This window comes from Branchiostoma belcheri, unplaced genomic scaffold, assembly GCF_001625305.1.
Source record: "Branchiostoma belcheri isolate BF01 breed outbred unplaced genomic scaffold, Haploidv18h27 scaffold186, whole genome shotgun sequence".
NCBI classification, from domain to species: domain Eukaryota; kingdom Metazoa; phylum Chordata; class Leptocardii; order Amphioxiformes; family Branchiostomatidae; genus Branchiostoma; species Branchiostoma belcheri.
This window is the reverse complement of record NW_017803335.1, coordinates 132027-145302: the sequence shown is the minus strand read 5'-3', so window position 1 is coordinate 145302 and position 13276 is coordinate 132027. Positions and strand designations below refer to the sequence as shown.

At 39.8% G+C, this 13276-nt stretch overlaps 1 protein-coding gene across 1 annotated transcript in view; it reads right to left on the bottom strand.

The window, feature by feature from the left end:
- Positions 1-5341: 5341 nt before the first annotated feature.
- LOC109467652 (protein inturned-like) overlaps positions 5342-13276 on the bottom strand; it is a 9928-nt gene continuing 1993 nt past the window's right edge. Inside the window, exons 2-3 of the mRNA XM_019765694.1 lie at positions 9015-9141; positions 5342-5638 (exon numbers count right to left, since the gene is read on the bottom strand). Of these exons, the coding sequence (XP_019621253.1) occupies positions 5402-5638; positions 9015-9141 (364 nt within the window). The 3' untranslated portion in view covers positions 5342-5401. The remainder of the gene's footprint in view (positions 5639-9014; positions 9142-13276) is intronic.

Genomic DNA, 13276 nt, shown 5'->3' with positions numbered 1-13276 from the left:
GCCTTTTCTTCTTTTCTACCGCTGGTAAGATTATGAAATTTTCCATCTGACATCTCAATTTCAAACCCTCAGTTTGAAATGTCATTTTTTGTCGTCCTAAGCATTTTTCATCTGTAAATCAGTGAAATATTTGTCCATAAGTAAACATGCAGGTGGATGGGTCCTTGAAACAGTCCCGATGCATTGCTAAACTTTATTTGTTCAATCATCTTAGCCAAAATCTAAAATAAAAACTTTAAAAAAAAACATGAGAAAACACCAAAACTCGTACCTATACAGACCCTAGTTTTTTCTGTGCTGAAACTGGAAACACGACATACATTTTCCTAGGCCTCAGCACATGATATGTGCACTGTTACTGTCTGCACTGAACTTTCTGTATGTTTCCCTTCATGTGTCTTACCAAACAAGGCCTGTCATGTTTGAATGGAAGAATTAGTGATATTTCTAAATTTCTTCTCTTCTGCACACTTCAAGTGAACTATATATATATAAATTGTACCAGAACATTAAATGCATATTTGTGCCCCTGGTCTACTTCACAGGTGTTGTTTGTTTTACGCTTTGTTGTCTTTAGACTTTTAGATAAATACTTGTAAAAGTGGTTCTGAAAGGATCAGAATACTAGTAACAAACTACTTGTCCCACCACTGAGAACTTTTCTGCATGGGTTCTCCAGTTCACATATCACACCATTCAAATTTCTGTTTGAAAGTCCTACAGTTTATTTGTCCTGCTGACATTCCTGGCACAATATTTTTCAATAATTTCATGTCTTAATTAGATCATAGACCCCCAAATTTTTTTGTCCTGCAGTGGCATACTTACTTCCGCATTCGTTGCGTTTTGCTGCGGTGTGTGATGCGTTGCACGAGAAATACCCCCAAATAGTACCTATACAGGGTGCTATATAGATGGTACTGTATGTGCAGAACGACAAATGTTGCGCTCAGCAGGACAAGGGTTAAGGAACTACCTTCCAAACACATACTTGGAAGGCAAACCTCAAGCTTTCAAAATAAACACCCACCAGAGTATCACATTCTAGTATCTGTCGTATTTACCAAGCTTAATTAACTTTCAAGTACCCTAAGTATGAAATTCCAGGCAGTTACCACTTTGGAATTATAACATTTTTTTCATTAATTATGCAAATCAAGTCTTAATTTGCATCATCAATATCTGCCTGTGTTTCGTTCTTAATTACATATGACATATGTAACAAGCTTGAATGGTCCTATCATGGAATGCAGCTGATTTATAGAATTTCTTCACAAATTATGCAAGTTACATGTACATCCAGATTTGCATAAATGTAATATGTCAAGCATCACTTAAGCTACCTACAAACGAAAAATCATTACGATCCATCAATCGGTTCTTGAGTTATCCTTTAAACACTTTTAAACAAATGCCCCTGCAGTTTCATATCAAGCAGCTAGGGGGCCCAAACCTATGTCACTTCATCCCCAGTACAAGAGCTACCTATCTAAATTTCGTGACCGTAGCATATCATATCAAAACCGGGAGTTCTGCTGCAGTACCATGACATGCAGCCAGGTGGCCCAAAATCTAATCATTTTGAGGTCTCATCAAGACCTACCCACCTACCAAATATCAAGACAACTCATCAAGGCCTTCTCAAGTTATCGTGTTCAGAAACAATGAAACACACACAAACGAACGCCCCTGAAAACATAACCTTGACGAAGGCAATAATTATTCAATCGTCACCTAGGCAATAATAGTTTTATTGCCTGACTTGTTTCTTATTGTATAACGCCTCACACAACACACACAAACATGCGCACAAACGCACGCACGCACACACATACACACGCATATATACATAACACACACATACTGTATTACACACGCATGCGCAAACCACAGCACAAACCACATGCACACACACACATAATCACACACATACTGTAGTACACACACATACACACATACTGTAGTACACACACACATACTGTAGTACACACACATACACATATATACTGTAGTACACACACATACACACGTACTGTAGTACACACACATACTGTAGTACACACACATACTGTAGTACACACACACATACTGTAGTACACACACATACACATATACTGTAGTACACACACATACTGAAGTACACATACACACATACTGTAGTACACACATGTACACTGTAGTACACACACATACTGTAGTACACACATACACATACTGTAGTGCACACATACACTAGTACACACATACACACTGTAGTACACACATACACACATACTGGAGTACACACACACACATACACACTGTAGTGCACACATACACATACTGTAGTACACACATACACACTGTAGTACACATACACACATACTGTAGTACACACATACTGTAGTACACACACACACATACACACATACTGTAGTACACACATTCACACGCGCAAACACGCACGCACAGGCACGCGACACTTACATGCATGACGCATACACGCACGACACACACACACACAACTGACAGCCCCAGAACAGGTACGATGACGACTAGTCCTCCCACAACTATCGTACTACTAGTACCTCTGTAGCACTGGTCATGCCTCTCGCAACACCTTTGCAATCAAAATGGTGGTCAGCATCACATATACTGTTCTTACACTCCCTGGAGTCATAATTACACTCCCTGGAGTTAAAAACATGACACAGTTAACATACAGATACAAAATAACACTTGTCTAACTATCATTAGATAGATTCAACCTCTTGCGTTTCAGTTAGGCCATGTTGATTTGATTATATGGATGACATCCGCGCGCGCATGAATTTTCGGCCGTTTCCAAAAACAAAAGTTTTGAACCATACTGTAAATCGTACAAAACAGTTGCAAAATGAGCAAAAATATACCATAAGTTAAAAAAATTAATAAAAACTATACCAATGTCGTAGAATGCCAAAATCAAACGAAAAAGACGAAATTGTAAAGAAATGAACTTGAAGACTAGATTATTCGCCAAACGTGCCATTTGCTCAACCCTCATGACCACGTAGATTTAATAATGAAAAGAACTTTTTTTTTTGCAAAACTTTTTTTTTATTCGCATGCGCGCATCAATTTTGGGGTTCCTGGAGGATGTCATCCATATAATCAAATCAACATGGCCTTATATGCAGTAGAGATAAAAAAGTATGTTTTTTCGATGGAATGTTGTATTATCTAGTTGCATTAGGAATATTGGGCATTGCTTACATCACGCAAGTTTGTTGTTTACTCCACAAATGATCAATGAAATGGTTTATTAAAAAAACAGGACCTTTGCAGCCATAGACTGAATGACTTCTTGTTGTACATTGACATTCATTAATATGTACATGAATATTAACATTAATATGGTTCAAAAGTCATTGATATAAGGGGGTAAGACAGTATCAAATTGGTCACCGGTGGGGAAATGGCGCAAAATATTTTTTTCGTTCGCTCAAAATTCACATGTACTGACATGGTCTTTATTTTGTTATGTATCGCTAAATAAATTTGGTTGATGACAAGACGGTAAACATTTCTATTCAACAAGGAAATGTGCTATAAATGTCAGCAAAAAGAGTCAACACCCCTGCATAATGGTTTGCTCCAGGGTGTGCATTATTCTGCCACAAAGGCACACTTGTGAGAATAAAGCACACTTGGGATGATTTTGCAATACTTGTATCATGCTAACTGTGACATTATGGTGTCATAACCAATATGAAATGGGGGCTTCTGATTGGTCAACGCCACCTGGCTATATGATAAAAATAAAGGTTAATATCAGCTGTCATAAACTCCGCATCGAAACAGGAAGGCACAACCGCACACCTCTGGAGCAAAGAATTTGCCAATTTTGTAGCTCAAACAAAGTAGAAGATGAAGCCCACTTTGTTATTGATTGTAGTTTATATAGTTAAAAAATGATAGAAATGATCTTTCTAAATATATTACAAGTACGTTTCCATACTTCCAATACTTGACTAATATTGAAAAATTTATCTTTCTTATGCGCTTTGATCATCCTAATTAAACAAACCCATTTCAAATTATATTTCTAACATCACAAAGAAACGAGAAGCCGAACCTCTGTATTAGTGTAGTTTTAGAGCTGTTTCATCTGTTCTCTTGTATTTAGCCCGATTGGGCATGAATGTACAATGAAGGTTATTATAATTAATTGATATCACTATGTAACATTACATATTATGTTAGCATGAAGGTAATGTGCACAATTAATGATGAAATATTAAAATGAAATATTCGATTTCACCTGTTAAATATATGTAATGTTGAATCGAGAAAACCATAAAATAAAAATACTAGTTACAACCTTATTTCCATAATCAATGAGACAACCCCCCCCCCCAAAAAAAATAGTCATTTACAAAAGTTGTATATATTCCATGGAGGTATGAACTCCGAATGGACCGTTCCAGATCGAACACATCGAACCCCTGACATGTTCTATTTCGAACAAAATCAGCGCGGGAAGGGCCGTACCGACTGCCGCCGCCAGAATGTCGGATTTGCAGCCCAACTTTAGGGTCGATTTTTCGGCAGCGAAAAACTCTCCCAGGAGACAAAAAATTGGTTAATCTATATTTGTTGAACGGTACATCCGCAGAGTAGAATTATTTTAGGAGGGGACAGAGGTAGTTTCAATGAGAGCAAAATGTTTTCGCTCAATACAGACGCGGGATTGGCCGCATAGCATCACACGGTAGGTGGAAAAGAGTGCCCGGTTGATGACTAACAGCCGATACATGTATGAAACAGAGTACGTTTATCTGTAACAGGTTTTCCACGGCATTTGCTGCATGTATTACAGCTGCATACAAGCTCGGAAAAAATACGAAATGGGAAATAAAAACTCACGGGGACTCACGAGGGAGGGCGCAACTTATAAAGGGATTTGTGGTACAAGTAGAAAAATAAGCACGCAAACACAGACATAAACAATAATGATAGCTTATGAACAACTGAAGAATAACAGAACGTCCTTAATCAACTTGAAAGTGCATACAATGTCACAAATTCAGTTTCACATGTAAAACAAGGAGTCTTTATTAAGCAGACATCAACTCAGTTTGCTGCCTTTAGATTTCCCGCGCTGAGTTTGACGGAGGTGTTCGAAATAGAACAGTGGATTCGATGCGTTCGATCTGGAACGGTCCATTCTTTTGTTTCATCACACACTTATTATGTCATTATACCTTCGCCAAGAAGATTATGTTTTCGGTAACGTTTGTGTGTGCGTGTATGTGTATGTGCGTGTGCATGTGTGTGTGTGTGTGTGTGTGTTTGTGTGTTTGTTTGTGTAACGGTGTGTGTGTGCGTGTGACCATAACTCGAGAAGGCTTAGATAGGTCTTGATATGGCCTCAGAATGATTACATTTTGGGCCCCCATGTGCCATGCGAGTAGTCGTCACTTTGTTTCTTCGTCTTGTCATCGCGTCTTGCAGAGACAACAATTTTCTGTTTTTGTTTCCTTTTTGAAGCCCTCTGGATCAGTGCCTTTATTCGACCTATGCGGCTGATCTTCCCTTGACTTTCATCAAGCAGTTTTGCCTTGGTTTCTGGGTCTTGTGTCTGTTCATCAGGTAGTTTAGTCGTGGTTCCAGGGCCCTGTATAAACAATGTAAAATACAAAATCAGGGCGACTGATCCTGAGATGTGATCTCAGTACCTGGTAAAACTGATTCAAAGGACATCATGGGAGACAGTAGATGAAAGCCTTTATATCAACAAAAGGGACAAGAAAAAGTAAAGCACATACGATTCATAACCAAGTTCTCGTAACTTAAAAAACAATTGCATGCAATGTAATCGTATGTAATTGTATGTTGAAGTATTCCTATGTCCTTGTGTACTCTACCCTCTCCTGGAAAAATAACTGTCACTAGTGAGTAGGCAGCTAAGGCCACAGCAAGTAAATTTCATGGATGACATCGTCCACATACATCTAATGCGATATAGCAAAAAATTCTTACATTTTCAAATTTTTAGACCATAAACCTTGTTATAAACAAGAATTCAGGCGACAAATCATGATATCACAACTAACACTTGTTATATTCCTGTATTCAACAGTATCACATGATCTGACATGTGTACCTGCCCTCGTACATGTGAATAGCTGTCAATTAAATAGAAGAAATGTAGATATGAACTTGTCATGTATCACAATGGGCAGCAATGTAAACAATTGTGCCTGACGTTTGCTGGATCCCTGATGGTCTCAGCATACAGATACTGTAACTCAGAGATCAATCACTGTTAGATTGACTCATTAAAGCCTTGTTCATGTGAAGTCACCCAAACCGCGATTCGGGTAACTCGCATTCCTCACATCTGGTCCACGTGCCACACATTCCTTTGAAACCGTGTCCGATCACAATTCGCTTGAGCTACATTTATTGTTGTTTGATGAAAACACGCAAGGTAGCTTGTTATTAATGTCAGAGGTCAACGACCTGCTTGCTGATGCCCCCCTCCCAGCGTATCTCGGCCTAATGCCGACGTGATCCCGCCAGAGGCGATGAAGCTCGCCCTAGAACGGACACATTATTTGACCATTACTGCTCTTTAAGTTGCTGCCACGTAAAAGTTGGTACTACATATAAGCAAGGAAATATCACCCCGTAATCCATGACCAGGTGAAGTTACATTGAAATCACATTGCGTTCAGATGCAAATCGCGATGCGGGAAAACCGATTCGACACCACCTCTAGAAGTGGTTTGGGATCGAGGCGCTTTCAATGTGATTTGGAGCGTTCAGAAGGAAGCCACTTGAAACCGGCTTCGGGGTAAACCACATGTAAAGCGCCTTCACTGACTTCACATGAACACGGCCTAACTGAACTGTCTGCAAGCCAAAACCGGTATTAGAACTACCATGCATGACCTGCCTCATTAAGCAGTACTGATGTATCCAACATACGTTTATCTAATGACATTCTACCTATATTGTCCAAACTATTGCAACATCCACTTGTCACTGAAACAACTGATGACTTCTGCCCATGTACAAGTACTAATGACGGCTACCTACATGTATGTACCACATGAGTAACCACCATCGGAGGGGAAAACGTTGTTTTTCTTTTTTTTCTGATATCAGGCCATGTGGATTTGTTTATATGGATGACATCCTCTGGGAACCCCAAAACTGATGCCAGCGTGCGAATAAAAAAAAAATTCAACATGAAATCTACGTGTTCATGAAGGTTGAACAAATGACACAGAGTATGGTATGGCGAATAATCTACTCTTCGAATTCATTTTTTACATTTTCGTCTTTTTCGTTTGATTTTGGCATTCTACGACATATCGTTTTCCAATATTTTTTTGTAACTTACGGTATATATTTTCTTATTTTGCAACTGTTTTGTACGTTTTACAGTATGGTTGAAAACTTTTTGGGGGAAACGGCCGAAAATCAATGCGCGCTGATGTCATCAATGACTAGAGTTCCACGATCTCATACCTTCGCCAAATTATGTTCATCTTACAACTGGCGAATTATGTTCTCATTGACAACACAAATAAGATCATTTCCCTGTTATGAATTACATCATGAAATATATATCATCCACCTAATGACAGTCTTATCCTCACAAAGAAGGCCATTCTATCGTGTTCACATAAATTATGCAAATGAGGTCCTGATTTGAATGATTTAAGCTTAATAATGTTCACCTTCATTTAACTTCCAAATGCTGAAAATGTGAAATTCCCAGCAGTTACCAGTATGGAATTCCAAAATTTTTCTCATTAATTATGCAAATTAGGTCTTCATGTACATAATTGGTATCTGCTGATGTTCAGCTGTTCTCAATTACATATATGACATGCGTTTGCTCAGTTTTATCATGGAACACAGTTTTAGAGCATTTCCTTATTAATTATGCAAATTAGAGCCTTATTTGCATAATCATCATCTAATTATGTCAAGCATCACGTAAGCTACCAACATATAAAAATTACGACGATTCCTCAATCGGTTCTTGGGTTATCCTCCTTTAAGTATTTTTCAACAAACCCCCCTGCAATTCCAGAGCAAGTCGCTAGGAAACCCAAGCTTATGTTACTTCTTTTGTAGCACAAGAGCTACCTATCATTCAAATTACGTGTCCTCAGCATGTCTAGATCATGAGAAATCAAAACTGGAAGTTCCGTTGCAGTACCAAGAAAAGCCAGCAGGGGGCCAAAAATCTAGACCTATCCACCTATCAAATATCAGGACAATCCATTTAACTCAAGTTATCGTGTTTACAGACAAACAGACACACACACATACACACACACACACATACACACACACACACACACACGAACGCCTCTGAAAACAACCTTCTTGGCGAAAGTAAAAATTACTCGCTGTGGCCTAAAGGAAAGTTTTGTTAATTTACTTTTTTATTTACTTATTTATTTTATTCCCATGGATTTGAAGGCATTGGAGAGACAGCACAATAGTGTGCTTATTTATAAGGATTCTGTGCTACATAAAACATAAAGAACATAATCACAAAGTTGGGGTTACAAGTACAAAACGTACAGCGAACATAAGATGAAAATGGCTGGTGCACCAATAGAACCTATAATGTTAATGTGATTAATCAAATCTTCCAGAGAGTGAAATGAGGTAAAACACAATATCGAAGATACGGCAGTTTGTAGAGTAGAGTAAAAAAGAGTTAACACTAGAGAAGTAACATTTGCACAGCAAAGGCATAATGTTTACCTTCGGACATGGTCTGCTCTGTTAATTCTTACTCAAACACATCCACATACATGTACTACTAGTATATGGTGACAGGAGCAGAGCAAACCATGAAATTGCAACATTATGTAACCCAACACCAGTCACCATGGTGGCAGACGTCAACAAATCATGTAATTGGTCAGGTCAGAGGTCACTGTTTGGAGAAGAAGAGGAAGAGGAAGAAACGGAGCAAAAACAATATGTTTTTCTTCGGTAAACATAAATAAACCCTGTACCTGGTCCCCCTGCGGTTCGGCCGTGGCCTGTGTTGTTGTGCCGGTGTGCAGGTCGCAGTAGGCCGGCTCCAGGTAAAACAGAGAACCGTCAGGCTCAACCTGATCAGACCAGACTGGTGGAAGCGTGCTGGTGATGGTCAAAAAAAGAATGATATGCAGTAAGTTCACTTCTAAGACCTTTTACCTTAAATCTTTAGTCACATACAAATGCTTCGCAATATGCCCGAAAATTATTTCATCAGGTTGGTAGGACATAGGATATGGGATTTCTTAACACAACCCGTATGTAGTTGCAAAAGCGCCACCTATATCGGCTACATGTAGCGGCGAGAAGCAGAAGTCCAGTCAGAAGCTCTGAGGAAGGTGTCTTACACAAGCACGTGAGATACATTACGGGTTGTGTAAGAAGAAAATCTCTATGTCCTGTGCTTCACAATATGGAGCAGTCTTCAGAAAAATATACAAACAATATCCTCTGATGAAGACGACAGTGTTTTTTAAAATTTAATCTTTGTTTAACTTTGTTTAACTGTCTAACGTTACTGTCTCCCATGATAAGTCATTTGAATCTGTTTTACTATGATTACTACCAACACAGATGAACTTTCATGATAATATCCTCTTTTCTGACGTTTAAAAGTACCCTGAAAACCCACTAGATAAGCCAACCTAGCCCCTTGTAGTAGTTATGTAATGTTCTTATTCTAATTATGTTTATTATTTTTTTGACCATCACCAGCACGCTTCCACCAGTCTGGTCTGATCAGGTTGAGCCAGACGGTTCTCTGTTTTACCTGGAGCCGGCCTACTGCGACCTGCACACAACAACACAGGCCACGGACGAACCGCAGGGGGACCAGGTACAGGGTTTATTTATGTTTACCGAAGAAAAACATATTGTTTTTGCTCAATTTCTTCCTCTTCCTCTTCTTCTCCAAACAGTGACCTCTGATCTGGCCAATGGCCTCTTTTGTTGACGTCTGTCACCATAGTAACTGGCGTTGGGTTACATAATGTTGCAATGTCATAGTAGGCATTTAGGCTCCTGTCACCTGCAATGTCGTTTTACGGAAAATGGTTGCTTGTTTTGTATCATAGACTGGTTCTAGCTATTTATGGGTGGTACCCCAAAAATAAAGAGATGCCCGTAGCTTGCTGTTGTGCTGTTCCAAACGCGTCAAGTATGCTCAGGAAATGACAGTAAATATTAGGCACATTTCCTTATCCTTTTTTTTTTTGCTTTGCCGCCCTGAAATTGCATTGGGTGCCTTTTTGCTGCCCGCATTATCCGACTGGTGACCAGATTGCTGGACCGTGTAGGATTATTCCTTTCGACCACCGCGGTAAGACGGAGTAGGTGTTTACCGTGTTTTCAGATGTTGTTTTTGCGTGCATCGTATAATCCTCACGGTGGAAGTGCTGTCGTCCTCAGGCCGTCAGGAGCCAGGATCTAATCCAATTGGGTTCGCTAACTTGACTCAGGTGAAAATGAGTACCTAACTTCGGTTAGGGACACCATTTCGGATAGGACGTAAAGGCAGAGGTCACATGTACAAGAAGAGCCCAAGGATGATCCCACCACACTTAGGCCACACCAAGTAAATTTTATGGATGACGTCCTTTGGAGACGCTAAATCTAATGCGAGAGGGCGAAAAAAAACAAGAAGGGCCCTAAAAAACAAGATGCCTAGATTGGAAATATACTAAGAGACGACAAATGTTAGGACACAAATTGAATGAGGTGACACAGTGTAACAAGCAAGAAGTCATCATCAAAACAGCAATAAATCAGGTGGAACAGCAGTTGTCATCCTGTCCTGTTTTCGCGTTACGGGTATCACGTCAATCTGATGATTTGCGGCACTATCGTGACTCTTTGGTCATAGTTACAGGAAGCAGAATTTCTTGTTTTTTTTCTAGGAACAGGCCAAAATCAATGCGCGCGCGGACGTTATCCATAAAATTTACTTGGTGTGGCCTTATCGCAAAAAGCAAGGGTTCGGTGCTGTGGGTTCGGTGTGAGTGGTTCAAAGTCAACCCATAGTGTGATTCATAGTGTGGTCTCAGGATTGACCTACAGGTGACCTATTCTTTCAATCCTTCCACAAGTCTGGTAAATCTTTGTAGAAAACAATCAATGCCATGAAGCAGGATTGCCTGCTTCAATCAAGACTCACTTGAAGCATTGGACAAACGTCGCAACACAAGAGGAAAAAGAGTTCCGCGATCTCATACCTTCGCCAAGTGATGTTAACCCTTGCGGTTGACGAATTATACAATTTAATCATCGATTTTTTAAATAAATAAGAGCCTCATTTGCATGGATTATATCAGTTGATCATATTCAATCTCCACCCAATGACAGACTTATTTCAACAAAAAGGCTATTATAGCACTTCTTCATAAATTATGCAAATGAGGTCATGATTTGAATAAATTATGTTTACTGATGTTCAGCTTCACTTAACTTCCAAATGTGGCAAGTATGAAATTCCCAACAGTTACAACTATGAAATTATAACAATTTGCTATTGATTATGCAAATTAGGTCCTCATTTACATAATCTATATCCTCAGATGTTTTATCTCGTTCTCAAGTAGATGTCACAAGTGTTTCATAGTTCTATTATCGAACAAAGCAGATTTATAGAATCGCCTCATTAATTACGCAAATTGGCTCCTTATTTGCATAATTATCATCTGATTATGTCAAGCATCACTTCAACTACCTACATACTAAAGATCACGACAATCCGTCAACCTGTTCTTGAGTTATCATCCTTCGAAATTTTTTCAACAAATGCTCCTGCAGTTCCAGAACAAGCTGCTAGGGGACCCAAACTCATGTCACTTCTTTCCTACCCCAAGAGCTATCAACCAAAATTCGTGACCCTAGCATGTCCAGATCACGAGATATCAAAACCGGAAGTTCTGCTGCAGTACCTAGGAAAGCCGCCAGGGGGGCCAAAATCTAATCATTTCTAGGTCTCATAAAGGCCTACCGACCTACCAAGTTTCATTCCAATCCATCCATTGCTTCTCGAGTTATCTTGCTAAACCACACACACACACACATACACACACACACACACAGACAAACGCTACTGAAAACATAACCTTCTTGGCGAAGGTAAAAAGCCTTGAATTGGCATATACACATGTACTAATAGTATGATCATGAGTGAAGTGGGGGACAAGGTAAGTAGGTAGGTAGGTGTTGACTAGCGGGGTTACACCGCTCAGTCGGGGTTTACACTTTCGTTGGCTGATACAAGTCACCAGGTCTCCGGCAGGGGGATGATATAATTTTTTATTAATGCATAAGAAAAGAAATACGGAAGAAATAACAAATAAATTTAAGTAATCTAAGCACACAACATAAGGCAGCCAAAATGGGGTCAAATCAAATATTGTCAGTTCAGGTAGGACTTAAATGGAGTAATAGATGATGTAATTCACCAGAGGACCCCATTTGGGTGATTTGTAGTGAATCACCCATCACGGGAACTGTCATTTAACTCCCTAACCGAGGGACGTTCCTAACCGCAGCTAGGTACTCATTTACACCTGCGTGAAGTGATGAAAGTCATGTTAAGTGTCTTTCCCAAGGACACAACATCAGGGCATGTACGTGGATTTGATCCCAGGACCTATGGGTTCTGGGTGGAATGCCATACCAGTCTGACCATCACGCCACACGACGCCACAAAACTCCGAGTCTGATCCGCCAGGCGATACAGGGTCGAGTAGAAACGATATAAAAACGACTCCGCAAACATGGCGTACTTACGGTAATCCGATTGTCGCGAAGTGTCTGTCTCTTAGGGACAAAGCAGAGCAAACGAACAGATTCCACATCCCGATGCTCAGGCATGTCCCCTCTCTAACTCTATTGTTGTTGCCTGTGAGCTGCCAGCCTGCGGAACTGATCCTAATGCCGCTGCACCAGACACACTCAGGCCGGCACTGCAGGCCGCCAGGATATCAAACCATGATAGTGTCATATTAAAGGTATTCAATGTAATTTCAGCGCGGCAAAACAATCGTTTTTCAAATTCTGGATAAGGAAATCTCTCTGATATTGACATTTACTGCCATTTCTTAGCTCTTTGTCATAATTTAATTTTTGAAGCGTTCGTGATAGCCCACAATCTAAGCGAGAAGTCCCTTTATTTTTTGGGGGGTACCACCCATAAAAAGCTAGTACCAGAGCACGATACAAAACAAGCAACTGTTTTCCGTCAGCGACATCGCATTTTGCC